General features: G+C 36.4%; 1 protein-coding gene across 1 annotated transcript in view; it reads right to left on the minus strand.

Annotated features, from left to right (window-relative positions):
- Positions 1–19,929, minus strand: part of PRSS12 (serine protease 12) — a 73,592-nt gene that overhangs the window by 31,162 nt on the left and 22,501 nt on the right. Inside the window, exons 4-8 of the mRNA XM_082389640.1 lie at positions 18,935–19,085; positions 10,065–10,243; positions 8,155–8,296; positions 4,712–4,908; positions 7–148 (exon numbers count right to left, since the gene is read on the minus strand). Coding sequence (XP_082245766.1) covers positions 7–148; positions 4,712–4,908; positions 8,155–8,296; positions 10,065–10,243; positions 18,935–19,085 — 811 coding nt within the window. The remainder of the gene's footprint in view (positions 1–6; positions 149–4,711; positions 4,909–8,154; positions 8,297–10,064; positions 10,244–18,934; positions 19,086–19,929) is intronic.

The raw sequence follows: 19,929 nt of genomic DNA on the forward strand, positions 1-19,929 counted from the left end.
CCTTACTTGTAGCCAAGCTGTCGACAGATCACAGTTGCGTCCTTATCAGTCCACCCATCATCACAAATTGTTCCCCACTGGCCATGGATAAAAACCTCCACTCGTCCTTCTTTTTTATTTTCTCCATCCATCAGTCTGATTGGAAAACCTAAGTCATGATTCAAAAGTATTAGAAAAGCCAAAACAAGCAAACTGATACTAAAGCATGAGAGACTTTATAAACTACTATTTGTTTGTAAAAGGAGCTAAAAATCAGCTGGGCAATGAGAGAGAGAGAGAGAGAGGAGAGAGGAGAGATACCAATTTAAAAAAAAAACTGTATCTACTTCTGCAATATCTTCTGTAGCCTTGAAGTCAGAATGCTGATCTTGCTCAACTTTGTATTCCCAGCACTTGGAGCGGTGCCTGGCATTATAGTGTAGAGAGTACACGTAATAGCTGTTTCTTGAATAAATGAATATATATCACTGTAAAATCGTGGATTATTTTATTACCACTAACTTTTACTTAGTAAAAGACATTAACTTGGAGTTGTTTTTGTTCTACATCTACTCACTTATCCATGAACACACCTAGAAATTTATACTCCAAAGCTAGGATTTCTAGGAAGGATTTTTAGATATACCCTTGCATGCATGAGTAACTTGAATGATGGAAGAGGAAAAAAAAAAAAGCCAAGCACAAAGACAATTTCTATCTCAGCCCTCCTATTTACTATGGATTCCAAAGGAAGGGCTTAAATCATAAAAATTATTAAGATGTAAAAGTTGAGAAACTGACCTCTAGCAAATTGGGATTTATTTAAATTATGCAAATAAAGTGGTTTATAGAGTCTTTCACACATCTCTATCAACACCAATAAATATGGTTTTGTTTAATCAAAAGCCCTCACTATGGCTTGCATACTGCCAGGGGTTGAATTGTGAAGTCATTAGAGGGGGCTCTAATCCAATTTGTGCACAGAGATATAAAGAAGGAAGACAGAGTGAAGAGACATAGGAGAAAATGGCCACCTGTAAGCCAAGGAGAGAGGTCTCGAACAGAACTTTCCCTCCCAGCCCTCAGAAGGAACCAACTTCTGGGGACAACCTCAGTTTTGGACTTCTAGATTCCAGAAGTGTGAGACAATAAAATATCTGTTGTTTAAGCCACCCAGTATGTGATACTTGATTACAGTAATATACATACTTTAGATTACCTAGTTACTAGAAGGGTCTCCAGCTTCGGGGCCCCTAAGATTGACTGATAAGGATTTAGGGAATACCATCAAACATAGTGAAATTAGCAGAACCAAGGAGGTGAAGTAAGCAGCTAATGAACAGAGTATCATTCTATATGTGTTTAAACCAACATATGTAATCACTAGACAACATTTGTTAACTGAAGGAAAATACTGTTGGCAAGATGGACACATCCTACTTTGATTCCTCTGATTCTTCTTTGTTGCCCCCAGAGTTGCTGGCTCTCTAATTTCTGTCCCTGATCATACTTCATGGAACAGGCATCACAGTAGAATCAACAGAGCAAAGTCAAAATCAACAAATGGGGGGCTTCCCTGGTGGCACAGTGGTTGAGAAGCTGCCTGCCAATGCAGGGGACACGGGTTCGAGCCCTGGTCTGGGAAGATCCCACATGCCGCGGAGCAACTAGGCCCGTGAGCCACAACTACTGAGCCTGCGCGTCTGGAGCCTGTGCTCCGCAACAAGAGAGGCCGCGATAGTGAGAGGCCCGCACACCGCGATGAAGAGTGGCCCCCGCTTGCCACAACTAGAGAAAGCCCTCGCACAGAAACGAAGACCCAACACAGCCATGAATAAATAAATAAATAAATAAATAAATAAAAATTTAAAAAAAAAATCAACAAATGTTTGTGGAGTGCCTACTCTATGCACTGCTTACATTAGCTGAAAATCTTGGTGTTTTAGGTGTGTCACAAAACACAGTGTATTTGAAACTTAACATTTCTTATTATTGTATCTGAAATTTGGGGATTCTTTGCAAGAGGAGCAAGGCAAAAAAGTGATCCTCAACGAAAAAATTTAAACAGATTAAATTCTTAAATTTTTCAATTTTTACATTTTTTACATCTTTGGTGCAAAATTAAGAAATCATATGTACATGGAATTAGACCTCCACATTCCACCCTAGTTGTTTTATGGGCAGCTTTTCACATACCATAAAAATAAAAATGATAAAGTGTTTTTAAAGCCTAAGTTGCATAATTTGTAAAAATAATAATACAATATTCTGAACCTAATTTTAGCCATCCATTTTATAAAATCATTGGATTTTCAATGCCTGAAGGGAAACTGAATGACAGAAGCCATTCTATCAATACCACCCCACCGCTTAAGTTCTATCTGTTATGGCAATAATAATATACATGTTTTATTTCTAAAATCTTAAATAAATATAAAATGCTTGGGAAAACTAAACAGTCTGTGGGTATACAGCATCTTTAATTATATACCTCAAACTCTGATTACAGTAGAGTTTTCTTTATTTCAATTTTCCTGTAACACTGATTTAATACATTATCTTAAGAAAATAATATTTTTCCTAGAAAAAAAGATAAAATCTAGCATAAATGTAAATTAAAAGTCAAACTTTGAGTAAGAGACACTCTCACTGTGAAAGAAATCTTTGCTAAGATTTAATACTCTAAACTTTAGAATTAAAGCAGTATTAAAATGAGAAATCTACATATTGACCATCCCACAAATTTCCCCCAGTTCACATAGGCATTAACTGCATTCTTACTAAAATTACTTTTACTGACGTAGAATATTGCTTTTGAGCATTCCATCTATCACACACCCAAAATTAGAAAGTGTCTATTGAACTACTACTAATTTTGAGAAAAGTTTCATTCACATTTAAACTTAAGGTCCACAAGTTACCCTTCAAATAGTTGAAAACTGTAATAGTCTAACAGCTCTTATCACAGTGTCAAGGAATTAAAAAATCTCAATTGCTTTTAAAATGATGTTGTTTATACCACTATTCCATGATCTCCTTCTTTTTTCATTATGCAGTCCTTTTTGATAAGTGGGAAAGTAATGATCTCTTTGGATGAATAAATGGTAATCTGATTCTATTCCAAAAGGATAATTTGGCTCAGATATAATGTCCTTTGGACAAATGAATGGTTAATAGACATATTACCAAAATTAGGACCAAAGAATTCATAATAATGATCCCATATTTTATTAATAATTATCACCCTCAGCTTTTTAAATTTTTAAAAAATATATCTATAATCCTAGAAAATTAAAGATTTTTAGGGGAACTGAAAGGATTAGATGTCTTAACTGTATGTGTATATTTAACCACACAGGTCTTCAGAGAACTCAGATTATAGTATTTTGTATTTATAATATTTCATCACCTGGAACACTGATGGAATGTGCCTGAACATATCACTCCATGATCCAAATACCCACTATCTGGGGCTAAGAGGATCCAGTTCTAGCAAATAGGCTCTATCTCCCCCAACCACATGCAATCATTCATCACATAATCCTGGGAGAATCATAAATCCTTTAGAAGAAGAAAGGAGCAAGGGAAAAGAATAAACAAAAAGAAACAAAATTGAAAATATGACCCATAAGGGATGGGGTAAAAGGCTGTATTTCTACCTGGTATAATGCTAGATTAGTGCAGTGAGTCACTATGATCTCACAGGATAGAGTACAATGAGGAATCAACCACGTACTTTGACAAACTTAAGTATACAAAACAGTTAATACTGTGGGATTCAACACGTTCCATTATTTTATAATGTGAAGATTCCAGCTTCACAGTCTCAAAACAGGAGGATACAAAAAGGGCTGATTCAAGCCTGAGGTGAAACTTAAGAACCACCTGTGGTTATTTTAACATCTATGCACCAAAAAATACATGTATAGATACAAATAGAGCTATGGTAGAGTCCTGGCATGTCTTTTGAATATGTCCCTCTATATTTTTCATTCATATTTATTCTGCCCTCCTTGTTGGATGTTAAGTCTGTCAAGGATATATAGTCATTTGCTCTCTGCTCACAAAAGGACCTTCATCTACAAATATTTAAGACTGTTAGATGAGCTAGGTACCTTTTATCCGACCGTAAGTCTGAAGAAATTTGGAACTAGGGAGTAATAAAGGACACTAATGGATTTTTAGTAACAGGATATCTTAGAAAGATAGGTGGGCTATTTACTCCAATGAATCCACCTAGGAGCCCAGTGAGAAACTTGAAAGATCTAGGTTAGGACAGAGCAAAGGCTGGTTGGTAACCAGTGATTGACAAGGCCTCAGGACTAAAGAAGAAATAAATCATGGAAGGTGGGAAAGAGAGCTATTGTTTTGTTCTGATTTATTTTTAATCCTTTCTCAAGTAGTTCATTAGAATTCAAGGTAAATGAGAAGCAGAATAGGTGACTAATCAGTTGGGGAATGGACACTGTGGCTTCTTTAATCCATCTTTCAGATACATGAGAAATTTAGGCTTACAGGTAAAGAAAAATTAGGAGTAGAAATTTATAACATTGGCAGAAAGACTCAAAAGACTATTTTTCTCTGAATGCAAATTATTAAAAATTAGAGCATTTGGGGAAACAGACAAAAAAAAAAAAGCCAAAGATGAGAAATGCTTCACATTCCAGACCAGTGGATAGAGGTGCAGTGGCTACTGAAATACGGATACTCAAGAGCTGTGGCAGGACCTCACCCAGAGACAGTCTGTGTCCATCCCTGCCAGGGTAGCAGGAGATAGCAACATCTTCCCGATGGCTGCAGTCATGCCTTCCCCAGGGTCTCCGAGAACACTGAAGGAAACTGGTTTCCTTTCCTGAGCAGTTGACATCATCCAACCATATGGGCCCTGTGCTTTCTTCAAAGTGGTTTGCAGAGGCTTGTTTGCCATATCTGTGGCAATAAAATAAACACTGTGCATAGAACTTTTGTCTCTTGTTTCAAGGAACCACAAAACATAAAACAAACCACCTAATTAAGCGGCATGACTTCAGAGGGTAAGTATTTGTTCTTTCTCCTATCTTGAGAACTCAGTTCTCAGACCAGTGTTCCACTCCATCACATATTTTGATCATCTTAACAATGTTGGTTAACTAATCCACTAGTTAACCAACAATGTTTGGTTAACTAGTGGAAAATTAATCCTTTTTTCCCAACCATTCTTGTGTTTTGTCTACAATTTAACCCACCAACCAGAGAGAACGCAGACAAAGAGATAAACCTCAAATTCCTGACCATGGAAATAACACAGTGGACCAGAAAGTAAGAACGTGTGTCTTATATCAGCCTCTGAAGAGCCATCAAAGCCCATTTGATTTCATTAGCTTCTCTAGGCCTCTTTGGGATCCTCTCTTCCAAAATAAAAAGTGTGTATTAGTTCAGTGATTTCTCAAGGACCATTTCCAAACCATGATGAAACTTGGATTTCAGCCCATCAAAATCAGATTAATGACAATGTTCTTAGCTTTTCATAACGTTACATAAATCTGATTTTTAAGATTTTTATAAATTATATTTGTGTTTTAATTAACTTCATTTGTAACACCGCACTACAAAAAATCCTAAATGTATTAATAGAAATAGGAAAGATCTGCAAAATTTAAAATTGATAACTAAGTCAGTCTCTACCTTCATTCATCCTCCCCTCAATTTTGTTTTCTTTTGTTCTGTAGAATACAAACAAACCTCCAGAAATTCCTGGGCTAAAAGATATTTGAAGTGTCTTTCAGTTCTTGGTCTATATAATTAAACTCTTACTCATAAATTTTATGTCAGTCACTTCCATCACTGAATGTTTTTATTATTTCTGTACTAAGAATATGAAGAGATCTTTCTGTTTGGAAGATGAATTTTCCTAATTGTTTCCCCATGAATTTTCCTAATTGTTTTACCATGCACTTATTTATTAAATTTATTTAACAAGATAAACATTTCAATAAATTAAAACAATGCAACTTTGAATGAGTCATTCTAAGACTTCTATTGTGCTGACTAATCAAATCTTAGATAGAAAAGTAATTATCCGGAATCCCATATCGCTATCACTTTCAACTTATACCATGTTTCCACAAAATGCATCAATTTGATTATCATCTGTCCATATCAACTATATAACAGACAGCAGGAGATCATTTTACTTTAGGATTTCATTTGTATGAAGAAACCCAGAGTTCACCCTTTCTCATTCCAAAAGAGTATTCTCTTTCAGAAACTCCTCCATAAACTAAAATGTAAATGTAGCACATGCCTATTCTACCTTCTAACATAGTCATTTAGAACTTTTAACAAATATTGAGAACACTCTTAAAACCATTAAGTTCTGATACTCTGTATATGCAAGAAAAACTGAATGTATTTGTGAAACAAAATAAATAAAATATGGAAAAAAAATCAGTCACTCAATTGTTTTAATTAATAAGGAAAAATACGAAAATAGTAAATAATAGTATTTTTGAATCTTTCTAAGTTTGTGAAAACAGGATACAGTTCTCAGACTAACAGAGATTTACTCAGATGAAATGATATTTTTAAGTAATTCTTATTAATTAAACAACAATATTTATTTGGCTGGCATATCATACCCCTTGACCTGACAATTATATAATAATGACTGCACTGCCCATGAAAATTCAAAATATTAGTCAATAACATGCATCTATATCTTTATGATGTCATTATTTATAACAGGAAAAATTAAACTAATCTAAATATTAAGTAAATTATAGTATGAACATTCAATAGTTATTATGTTATTAAAAACTGTGACTGTGTAATAATATAAAAGTAAAAAACATGAATAGAAAAATTACATATCTACTACTAGAGCTGTTATAAAGTTATACACACAAGTTATAATAATGATGGTGTAAGAATGGAAAAATTAGGGGTAGTTTTTTATTTTCTTTATTTTCCAAACTTTATCTAAAATTTTATATTACTTTTACAAACTTAAAAATATATGCTTAAACATGGTCATACCTAGCTTGAATGAAAGCATATTTTTAAGGTTTAATAAATATTTGCAATTAGCTCTATCTCAAGCTGAAATGAAATAATTTTGCTCATTTTTTCAAGCATGAGACAATTACTTCAAGCATGACATAGAAGTATGGAAAACAAGAAAGAATGGGCATTCATGGGTTTCATTCAGATATTAGCTCAAAGGCATCATTTGCAGTTATTTCAACCAACTTAAGTCCTTACTCTGGAATGCATTATGTGTGTGACATGAAATATATTGCCCAAAGCGTGATACTCAGTTTTTAAGAGAGTGAGGTCAAGGGTGAGTTCTAAAGGTCATCTCATGACAAGAAAGCTGTTTTTCTCAAATAAAAGTGATAATTATCATCACATTCTGAGAAAGGAAATAATGTAATACCAAAGCATTTGACACTGGACTTCTCTGCAGTTTTAGATACAGTGACGTCAGTACTAACAACATCCAATAGTAGTGAAACATCAGAATAAAACTGAGCACTCAAAGCATGCAGTCTTACTTGAACAGACACAATGAGACCTAAAAGTCATCCATGGCTCCATTATTCAAGAAGAGGGGTGGGACTTCCCTGGTGGCGCAGTGGCTAAGAATCCACCTGCCAGTGCAGGGGGCACGGGTTTGAGTCCTGGACCGGGAAGATCCCACATGCCGCGGAGCAACTAAGGCCGCGAGCCACAACTGCTGAGCCCACGTGCCACAACTACGGAAGTCCGCACGCCTAGAGCCTGTGCTCTGCAACAAGAGAAGCCACAGCAATAAGAAGCCCGCGCCCCACAACAAAGAGTAGCCCCCGCTCGCTGCAACTAGAGAAAAGCCCACGCTCAGCAACGAAGACCCAATGCAGCCAAATAAATAAATAAATTTATAAAAAAAAGAAGAGGGGTGGTGGCAGGAAAGGCAAATGAGATAAACAGCAAGATACGGTTATTCATCATCAAAGAAAATGTTATTGGTTTTTTTGTTGTTCAATTTCCATATAGAGAAGGTAGATAAGGTAGGTAGGAAGGTAGGTAGAATAGATAGGTAGATAATGATTGTGAACATGTATTTTTAGTATTATAGAAATTACAAGTAAGGATTACAAAATGAGGCTCTTAAAAATATAACTTGGCATTTAGCTGCCTCCCGTCAATGGATCTTACTTAAATCCCAGCTGTCGGCAAACCACGTATGTACTCAGCTCAGTCCAGCCGTCGTCACAGACAGTGCCCCACTGTCCCCTGTAATACACCTCCAGGCGACCCTCATGGTTGCCTTTACCACCTGCAAGTCTGATGACCCCATCTGTGACAAGAAGGAGACATAGAGACTAAGCAAATAATTATCAAAAAAGGTAGAACAACGTTTTAATTGCACGAGAAATATCACCCTACTCAGATCTCTCTCTAGGCCTTTCGTTAAACTTCCATTAGAACTGTGCTCAATGACCTGAGGTCACTGGATTGTTTCTGGAGTAAAAGTCATAACACATATCTGTCCTAACAAAATAGTCTTTCCTTTTTATTTGTACTCCTATTTCTAAGTAGAAAAACATATTCTGATATAACTCCAAAGTAGTTATTTAGATTTTTCCAGATTAAATAATATTTGGGAAATTTCCTATGGCTTCAATCTCCTTAAGTATGAGCAGTATTAGTCATTTAAATTTAAAAAGTTAAAAAAAATAGTAACTCGGAAATAGTTCAAAAATTTAACTGTGAATGAAAAATATTGCAATATGGAGACAGAAAAAGCTATTCTGGTTAAAGAGTGATCTATCATGTCAAGGTATTTATTATTCCTTGGGCATTCATAGGTTACAAAACTGGGGTTCATGTTTTCCCTTTGTTCTTTTATCAATAATACAAATCTGAATTTGAATCTCGTAAATTCAATGAATAATTAATTCCCAGAGAATTCCATAAAAAGCTTCTAAGCAGATACACAATACAATAAATTTATTCCCAAAAAAGTATATTAAAAAGCTATTTCCATGCAAAATAATCCAAACACCCCTCCCCCCCCACCAAATGAAACATAAATAATCGTGGGTAAAAGTTATACTTCTCATGACTTTCTGGGATCTTTTAAAGTAAATGAAGGTCTCCTAGCAACAGAATCACTTACAAATGTAAAACTTCACTGTCTGCAAAGCACTGTTACACCTAGTATCTCATTTGACCATCTCAGCAACATTACAAGACTATCCTCATTTGAAAGAGGAAAAAATGGAGGATCAAGAGAATGAAGTGCTCTGGCTTACAATCTGGTATAAATTTTATATTTCTATTGTGTATAAATGTGTTATTCTAATAAAAACAACAGTGTGTATAGAACTATGTAAATAAAAAAGTAGAACTTCAGCATTTCACAGTCCCTCAGAAGTGTTTCACTTGATTTTTTTAAAGAAAGATTAAAGCTCCCAATTTTTTTCTTCAAGCTCTTTTTACTATAGAAACAACAGATTTGTGATGACCCAACTTCTCTTGCCTCTCCATTTCCCTCTTCTTCCCCGCAAACATATAAGTACATACACATACACTCATTTGCACTCAGAAATATCCTTCTTGCAACACAAGATATATCTTGACAAGCATGCTGTGATTTGGAATAGTCTGAATATTGAGCACAGCAAAGATAACTTGGTTCTTTAATAGTGTGCTTTAATCAACAATCCCATCAATATGGTTTTACCAGCTACAAACACATTCCTAGAATCACGATAGGTTAATATATGAATGGACTAAATATAGAATTATAATACCTAACACATGAAATTTATCATTGCACACTGATTTTGACTATTAGGTACTATATATTGCAACAAGATCTTATTTTCTGACCTAGCTTTATAGGACTGTATAGCTTGCAACTGAAAAATTCAGAAATATCTATGAATAAGGAGATAGCATTTTAATATATCATTTGTATTACTTTTTTTTTTTAAGTTTTATTTGGGGGCTTTATTTGTAAGCTCATTTAGTAATATCAGCTAAATTGAGGAGAAGGGAAGGTAAGCCCAAATGGTGCTGGGGGCAAGAGTTGGTTAAGATTAATGGGGTGAAGCTCTTACCTGTTAGAGGGGTACAGGACACTCCAGCATCTTCTTTATGGCCACAATTATGCTCTCCCCAGGAACTCTTTGGACACTGCTCAATAGAAAGCTCATTCCCAGTGCAGCGTACTTCATCCAACATTACTGGGCCAGATCCTTCCCCAAAATATGCCTGATTCCATGCTTTGGCAATGCCGCTGAACAAACATAAGAACATAAGTCAGACCAAAGGTTGGTCTGACTTTTTTCTTTTGCCCCTGGCAAAGGTAAAGTTAGGATTAATTCATAATTTCCCTTATCAATTCACTCCATAGGTCACACATGACTTGCTCTATTTCTTTTTTGTTTGCTTGTTTGTTGATCTTTATATTTTCAGCTATCACAAATTTTTCCAAGACTGCTAGTTACTCTCCAATATTTACTCCCCTTTTCTTCATTAGTAATGGAACCTCAGAGTTTTAGGAGGACAATGGCTACCCAGAATAAAGACCACATTTCCCACCCTCCCTTCCTTACAGTGAAGTTTGTTTGTTTGTTTGTTTTAAAATATGCATAACATAAAATTTACCACTTTAACCATTTTTAAGTGTACAATTCAGTGGCACTAAGTACATTCACCTTGTTGTGCAACTATTACTAACATCCATCTCCAGAACTTTTTAATCATCCCAAATTGAAGCTCTGTACTCATTTTATATGATTAAGTTTTGACCAATAACATTTAGGTAAAAGTGTCATGTATCACTTCCAGGAAGTATCCTTGTCCCACTTCCTCCTTCCTGCTGACTGTTAGGCAGAGGTGATGGCTGGAGCTTGAGAAGCTATCTTGGTCCATAAGGTGCCACACTAAGAATGAAAGAACTGCAAGCAAGAAAGAGCCTGGGGCCCTGATGACTGTGGAACCACCATACTAGCCTTGAGCTATCTCTGGTCTCTTGAGAGAGAAGTAAACTCTTGTCTTGTTTAATCCACTGTTATCTTCAGTTCTCTGTTACTCATGGCCAAATATCTCTTCACTTAAATTTATTTGACTAAATTTACTTCTCCCACAATTCAACATGGGAATTCATCTTCTAGAACCCCAGATTTAAATGAAGAAGATCACGATTGCCTAACAAAATGGTTAATGACTTCAGAAATTGCATCTTCAGCCCCTTTTAGCCTATTAATTTTTAGACTAGAGCATTTATACTTGCAGTTTATTTTTCAATGATTCTGCATCTATTCCCCATTATTTAAGTTGCCCTTTTCTTATAACATTATAACTATCTTAAGAATTTACAACCAAAACAAGAATATAATTTTTATATATGTAATTCAAATTTTACTGTCCAGAAATAAGGTTTTATTGGAACAAAGGCACACTGTTTCCCAACTTATTGTCTGTGGCTGCTTTTGCACTACACAAAAGCTCAGTTGAGTAGTTGGAAAGTCTAAAATACTCACTATCTGGCCCTTTACAGAAAAAGTTTGTTGACCCTCGCTCTAGAGGAAAGAGATTAATGAAAGCAAATATGGAAACTGATTTAGAGAACACTGAAAGTTGGAGAACAGAGGAGGAGGAGACAGGATGACTAATGCAGGTCATGGGGAAGCCAGATAGGAAAGCTTTGGAGAAAGGCAGATTAACAGCCTTCTTGGATCTTTGCCCTGGGATAAATGCTAGGAAAGAAAAAGATCTGTTAAAGAAAATTTCAGTGGGTATAATTCATTGAGCCAAGATTAGGTGCTATAAGAAAACCAGGGACCAATATGAGAGAATATAAAATTTGATCCTAAACTCATAACAGAAACAAAAAATAAACTCCAGATGGTTTAAAGACCTAAAGTGAAGAGAAGGGAAGGGAAGGGAAGGGAAGGGAAGGGAAGGGAAGGGAAGGGAAGGGAAGGGAAGGGGAAGGGAGGGGAGGGGAGGGGAGGGAAGGAGGAAGGAAGGAAGATGACTAAAAAGTTAATATAATGAAATAATAAGAACATAGTTCTTATAACCTTGGTAATAAGAGAATTTCCTGAGCAAGATAAAAAAAAAAAAACACCCAGAAGTCAGAAAACAAAGACTAAAAAAGTTAAATTTAATCACATATAAATTTGGACTACTGTATAGCAAAATACACCATAATCAGTCAAAAGGCAAACAAACTGGAGGATATATTTGTAAAACGTAACCACAATCAAAGAAAAAAAACACTCCTAGAAATAAATAATAACTTATTATTATCATAATGAAAGACAAAATGACCAACATAAACAGGGCAGGGGGCTTCCCTGGTGACCCAGTGGTTGACAATCTGCCTGCCAATGCAGGGGACACGGGTTCGAGCCCTGGTCTGGGAAGATCCCACATGCCGCGGAGCAACTAGGTCCGTGAGCCACAACTACTGAGCCTGCGCGTTTGGAGCCTGTGCTCCGCAACGGGAGAGGCCGCGATAGTGAGAGGCCCGTGCACCGCGATGAAGACTGGCCCCCGCTTGCCGCAACTAGAGAAAGCCCTCGCACAGAAACGAAGACCCAACACAGCCAAAAATAAATAAATAAATAAATAAATTTTAAAAAAACAGGGCAAAGGAGAGGAACAGGCTATTTACAGAAGAAGAAATGCCCACGGCCACTGACCATATGGTAAGATGCTCAACCTTACAATGGTCAAATTAAAACAATAAGAATGCATTCTTACATATCCTTAATATCATTTTCATTAAATATTTAGGCTAAAAGTTTACAAACTAAAGCCTTTTTATTCCCCAGAAAAAAATAACAAACCAAGCCTAAAATATTCGTTAGTTGGGAGTGACTTGAGATGGGCTGGACAGAGTAACTGAAATATATTGTATTTCAAATATGTTAAAGATTATGTGATAGAGGTCCTAGGAAAAAGCAAAAGGCTTGATTAACTGCCTCTGAATTGTGTCCCTTCCTTAAGGGAGGACACAGTATGGGAGAGCAGAAGCCCCAAACAGTGACTCTGGGGAAAGTCATCTATGTTATAATGCAGTCTTTTTTTCTTTTTTTTTTTTTAAATATTTGGCTGCATTGGGTCTTCCTTGCTGCACCTAGGCTTTTCTCTAGTTGCAGCGAGCAGGGGCTACTCCGTTGCGGTGCGTGGGCTTCTCATTGCAGTGGCTTCTCTTGCTGCAGAGCATGGGCTCTAGGCGTGCGGGCTTCAGTAGTTGTGGCACACGGGCTCCATAGTTCTGGCTTGCGGGCTCTAGAGCGCAGGCTCAGTAGTTGTGGCGCATGGGTTTAGTTGCTCCACGGCATGTGGGATCTTCCCGGACCAGGGCTCGAACCCGTGTCCCCTGCATTGGCAGGCGGATTCTTAACCACTGTGCCACCAGGGAAGTCCTATAATGCAGTCTTAAAACACCATATGGGTGTTTTATTTTCTTCCTTATATATATTTTTATATTTTCCATTGTTTAAAACATTATATATATTTTCCATTGTTTACAAACATTATTTTAATGATCGCAAAAATGTTTAATTAAAATAAACTAATCAGAAAAACTAATATAATAAATTCAAGAACCAAAAAAGAAACTAACTAGGAAACTATGATGTAAAACAAACTAGGTTTCCTAGCTAATTTTTGAGTCTATTAAAATTAAGATTATAATATTTATAAATATACACATTCCTTCAGCCAGTCACTAGTATTTCCTGGTGCCCTGGACTGTGCTGGCTCTCAGGGGAACACCAAAGAAATTGATGACTCTGCCCTTCAAGAGACTGTGCAATACTAGGGAAAGCAACATAAAACTCATGGGTTGTTAAAGGCAAATAAGTGCTATGTGAATTCGATAAAGCTGTGTGTTCTCTGTCCTTCCTTTATGGAAGTTATGTCCACACCAGCCCTGGCAGTTCATTTGTAGTAATAGTCCCAGTGTTACCTACTCTCTTACCCTCTGACCACAGAATAAATTTGTGGGGTTCTCTGATATAATACACTGATTTATTAGGTTATTTTCTGTAAAGCTGTTTGACCTACATAGCAGCAATCCCCAATAAACACTGAATTGATTCTATGTCTGATCTTTATTCAAAACATTCCTAAACCTACTTAGCTAATCTGACTGTATTCATATAAAGTTTGTTTGTTTTCCATAGAAAAAAAAAGCAAATAAATAGTACCATCTGACTAACTCAATCCCCAGGCTTAGCCACTACTTTGAATAGACACAATAGAGTTAGGCAATTCTATCGCACAAGATAATTACTTGTTAGGTTATAAAAGACTGGTCCTTTGACTGCAAATATCAGTTTGCAGCACTTGTAACATATGGATGAAAAAAGCTCATTTTTAATGATCAATAGCCTATACTTCTCCCTGGAAAACAACCCCCTCCATCTCTAATTATGATATTTGAAATACACTGAATGATTACTGCATGCCAGACACTGGTCTAACAGCTTTATATGTATTAACTCTTTCAATCCTCCCTACAACCCCATGATGTTATTATCCCTAATTACAAATGAGGAAACTGAGGTCGAGAAGTTAATAATTAGCCCAGCATTACACCACCATGAGATGGTAAGGCTTGTCAGGCTACAGAGCAGACCCTGAAACACTTGGCTTTCTTGCAGTCTCCTGGGGCATCTTCAGTAAGGTGGCTATGGCACCGCAAATACAGTCTGTCTAAAACATGTTCATCATTGTTTCTTCCTACAATTAACTTTTCTCTCTTGACTTACCTATTTCTTTCAGCCCTATATTCATATTTATTCTTATTAACACCTGTCTATTTTGCAAACAGTGTAACATGAAAGAAAAAAAATCCTACACTGGAAGCCATAAATCTCAAGATTCTGGCCCTCACTCACAGTATGATTTAGGGGCTTTGAGTAATCTCAGAGGGCCTAACTTTCTTATCTGTTATATAAGGCCTCTTTCCTGCTCAATAATTCCACATACCATTAATGTTTATAAAGTATTTTAGAAATTAATAAACAGTAAAATAAGAGAACAAAGAAACATTTTTAATTGTACCAGAAGAATTTTTATTCTGACCACTCAGTAGTATGGTTCTATATGATAATTTTATAGCAAAAAAAAAAACCTAAGAAGAAAAAGTGTTAAAAAATTTTAAATTCTATGTAAATTATGGCATATCCACACAATAATATATGATGTCACAGTTCTACGCTACGCTTTTAAGAGTTCTAAAAGAGATAGGAAATGCTTCAATGTTAAGTGCACAAAAGGAACTCCAATTAAAATGTCTCTACCTGAAACTTCACTGTGTACATATGCATTCTCAAGTTCAATTTTCTAACATCGGGCTGCCTCCTTTCCTGCTCCTCATCTTTCTCTGAGTTCTAGGCTAATCAAATTTAAGTATCTTAAGTCCAGTAATTCCTTTTGTGTTTTAGGAAGCTTGCCAGCTACCAAAATCTACAGACACCATTAAAAGGTGTGGGTCAACAAAGACAGCATCTCACAAAGAAATTGTAACTAGCACTCCAGAGAGGCATGGTGTAGTTTCCCTTTGGGAATTCGACAAGGCAAGTATGACTGAGATGAAATTTGCTTAAGAACAAATCATAAATTGAGATAAGCTATGATTATGCTGTCTGCTATCAAACTTGTAACATTAAAAATTATTTCATCTGAAAGTACTGTGTCTTTAAGTGAGCAAAACAAATTCTAGGAGAAGAGCAGTTGCAGAATATTGCTTTGTTGCAAGCTTATGAGAGAAGTATAAAATCAAGGGAAAGAAAAGCAAACGAACAATGTCAGCTCGAGCCTAGAGTACTTATAATAAAAACAAATCTCCGCCAAGCTGGATTGTTGGTTATTACATAGGCTTGTGGAGGATCTTTGCTGCCTTGAATATTTGAAGATATTTTTCCTTTTAATCACTTTTCTGAACACAAATCTCCTCATACAAAAGATAGCAGTGAGTCAATGCTTGAGAAAGATGTAAACACTTTACTCAACCCACGCATGTGTTCAACATTAATATAGTCTTCCTTGTGATTCTATCTCTGTATTCTTTCCATGTAGTAGACTACTGTTTGCAACACGGTCTTTGTTTAACAACAGTTTATATGAGTGAAAAAAAAAATTTGGCTCTCAAGAAAGAACTCTACGTTAAAACATGAATTTTTAGAGTAACTATAAATGTAACTAAAATTTACAGTGTCATTTAAATTTTCTACACATTTTTCTAAGCAACAAAAGCTTGCCTTTTCCCACAGAAATATATAAATAATAATAAATGCCTTATACCTTAAATTTAGAGTAATCTATACTGCAACTTGTAATGTTAAATATGCTATTACTATGCCCTTAAAATTTTTGTATTTTTGGCAAAGACATTGATTTCTTAGTAACTAACATGAAAATCAATTAGCATACCACTGATACCATAATTGGAAACACAGTAAATACACATATACCGGGTTTCCCTGGTGGCGCAGTGGTTGAGAATCTGCCTGCTAATGCAGGGGACACGGGTTCGAGCCCTGGTCTGGGAAGATCCCACATGCCGTGGAGCAACTGGGCCCGTGAGCCACAACTACTGAGCCTGCGCGTCTGGAGCCTGTGCCCCGCAACGGGAGGGGCCGTGATAGTGAAAGGCCTGTGCACCGCGATGAAGAGTGGCCCCCGCTTGCTGCAACTAGAGAAAGCCCTCGCACGAAACGAAGACCCAACACAGCCAAAAATAAATAAAATAAATAAATAAATAAAATAGCTATTAAAAAAAAAATACACATATACCCACATTAGAGTCTTTTAAAAATACGAAATTCATAGATACAGCTAACTAAATAGAAGTTCTAGATAGAGGAATGGTGTTTGATGATCTACCAAATGTCCAGCTTACTTTGAAATGTTTAATAACATTTTTCTTTGAATGTTTAATAACATCTTTCAGCTATAACAGTACCCAATTATAGTCAATGTATACTGTATACCTATTATGTGTGCTAACTGCTTTATAACCACTAAACTCTCTATATCAGGAAATGTGTTATAGATGAGGAAACTGCAACTAAGAGATATTCTGCAATTTTTCTTATCTCCAGAAATACAACTCAAATTCAGGTCTTTCTGAGTACAGGGCACATGCTCATAATCGTATGCTATGCTGACTCTGACACCATCGAAAATTTTGAGAAAAATTGGTCTTGAAATTGATACCCAGTCAGAACGTTTTGAAAATCTAGTCTCAAAATTTAATGACTAATACAGTTTTTCTCAAAAAGAGCTAGTTGGCCCTATTCCTGACCCATCCAAAGAAAATGATCATACCAGTCAGATCATACATCACCAGTAATTATAAGCCCTATGGACACAGGACTTTGCATGCTTATTCCTTTCCCATGTATAAACTGTGAAAGAGCATTTAGGTTGCAGAATCAGTTACAGGGGGAAAATGTAACCTACAGTGAAGGATTAGGCTGATGCCACCTTAATCCAGTGCTTAACCTTATCCTTATCAGTGGGGAAAACCAGAGCTGTTCTGTGACTCCTAATGAGGTGCAAGATGAGAACATATCACCTGTGATGGTTTCTAGCCAAAATACTTGATTGATTTGATCTAATCAAGCTGTTGGACCTCGCCTCCCATTTCAGGAGTTACAAGAACCAGAGGAGTAGGCTAAATGACACCAAGAGGAAGAAATGAGACAAATCCAGATGGTAGTTTAGTCTCCAAAACAACTGGCTTGGTTTTTGGTCTCTTCAACAAGACAGTGTCATGAAAAACAAGAGGCTGTTCTAGATTAAAAGAGATTTCAGGGACATAACATCCAGATGTACTGCAAGGTCCTGGACTAAATTCTGCTGCGGACAAACCATCTGTCAAGGACATGGTGGGAACAACTATGGGAATTTGAATATGACAGGGTATTAGACAATTTAAGAATGATTACCATTTATATTAGTTGTGATAATGATAATTTGGCTATGTAGGACAATGTTCTTATTTTTAAGAGATGCACACTGAAGTATATAGAGGTAAAATGTTGAAACATCTTTATTTTGCTTTAAAATACTTCAATATTAACATACAGTTTTGAAAAATAGGGGGGTCAGCTGCAAAAACAATTGCAAAAAAATTACTGTAGATGGTTCAAGGTGCAAAATTCATGCTCTGGTGTCAAAGATTATGCTTAAATGGACAAAATGATACATGGACAGAGAAGTTTTAGAAGCCTCCACATCCACCCACCCCAACCTGCCACAACATGCTAAATAATTTTTTTTTCTAATTTAAAGTAAAATATCAACTTTCAAAAGATTCCCTAATATAATTTTAGAGAAACTTTTAGGCTTGCTATATCAATGTTCAAAATCACTAAAGACAGGGGTTAGAGGATCCAAAATTATAACATACTATTCCAAAATAATCACAACTGAAGCAACATTTAATGTTGGTTTTCATATTGCCGTTTTTATCGCACGTGCTTCATTGCCATATCCTGCATAGGAATTATTTCCTTTGTACATTAACAAACATCCTTTGTTCTAAGCACATACCTCACAAATAAGGAGGCGAAGGTCAAAAGTTTAGACAGTATCTGGGGGAAAGGAATTGAACTTCAGTTAAAGCCTAACAACTAGTTTCATCATATGACTGATAAGTCACTACAGCTGACAGTGTTAGTCATTACCTGGGAGTAACGTAAAGGCTCCTGATGAAAAGTGGTAAAAGGCTTAGATTCTTAGGGATATAAAATCAGCTGAATTCAGATACAAATAGGTTAGACCTAAGAGTACATAACCGTTCTCTTCAGGGAGCCTACAGCCTAATACAAAGATCAAAAGGTGGCTTGTTCCATTTGTTCAAAGAAATCTGCAATTTAAACACACCTACCTTTGGGTATGGAAATACTAAACTCAAAAATTCAAGCAAAACAAAACAAGAACAAGAAAGACCAACCTCAGGCCCAGCTGCCTGCAGACCACTTCTGCATCTGCATCATCCCACTGGTCGTCACAGACAGTCCCCCACTGACCCGCATGGTAGAGCTCCACTCGGCCCTCACGTGCACTGCTCCCCCCAGCAAGGCGTAGGACGGGGAACGCAGGGCCTGCACAACGTGAAATTAACAACAAAGTAAACCTACGGATTCACACTGGGCGAGAAGATCAGGTATAGTTTATTTCTTTGCCATTCTCTATAATTAAGTTATATTTATTAAGTGATATGGACATACCCACGCATGTCTAATATATTTTATGGTACTCTCTACCAATTAAAATACTCCAACTTGAATTACGCTCATATAAATAGCTCTCAAGAGGAAATAGTCTAAATTCACTTTCCCCCAAGGACCTCAGAAACCAGAAAAGACACACTCAAAACTGCAGTTATTGGAAACCCATTTGATTTTTACGGGGTTGCTGACACCATTGTGGTGGTGGCATTGGTTTTTTATTTACAGTAACTTGAGCATTACCAATATGTAATTATTAAGAATGGCACTTATGTCTATAAGATACTTGTTTTCAGCATAGAAATATTTTTACATTTGTAGAAATCAAGACAAAGTTAACATCTAACACATTATAACAAGTTGGTGGACATCACAACCAGCACCTTCAAAAAACAATATTGAAAATTCATTTGGGTATGAATCAGTTCATACTCTGTGAAGAACCACCAGAGGCTTCCCACTGCAAATTCCGTACTGTAGTCTACAGTGCCCTTATCTAGCTTCGTCAGTTTCTGAATTTCTCTCTCCCTCTTTTTTTTTTTTTAATATTTATTTATTTATTTGGCTGCGCCAGGTCTCTCTCTTGTGGTGTGCGGGATCTTTTAGTTGTGGCATACGGGATCTAGTTCCCTGACCAGGGATCGAACCCGGGGCCCCTGCATTGGGAGCACGGAGCCTTAACCACTGGACCACCAGGGAAGTCCCTGAATTTCTCCCT

The sequence above is a fragment of the Balaenoptera borealis genome (assembly GCF_965194805.1).
Source record: "Balaenoptera borealis genome assembly, chromosome: 4".
NCBI lineage: Eukaryota > Metazoa > Chordata > Mammalia > Artiodactyla > Balaenopteridae > Balaenoptera > Balaenoptera borealis.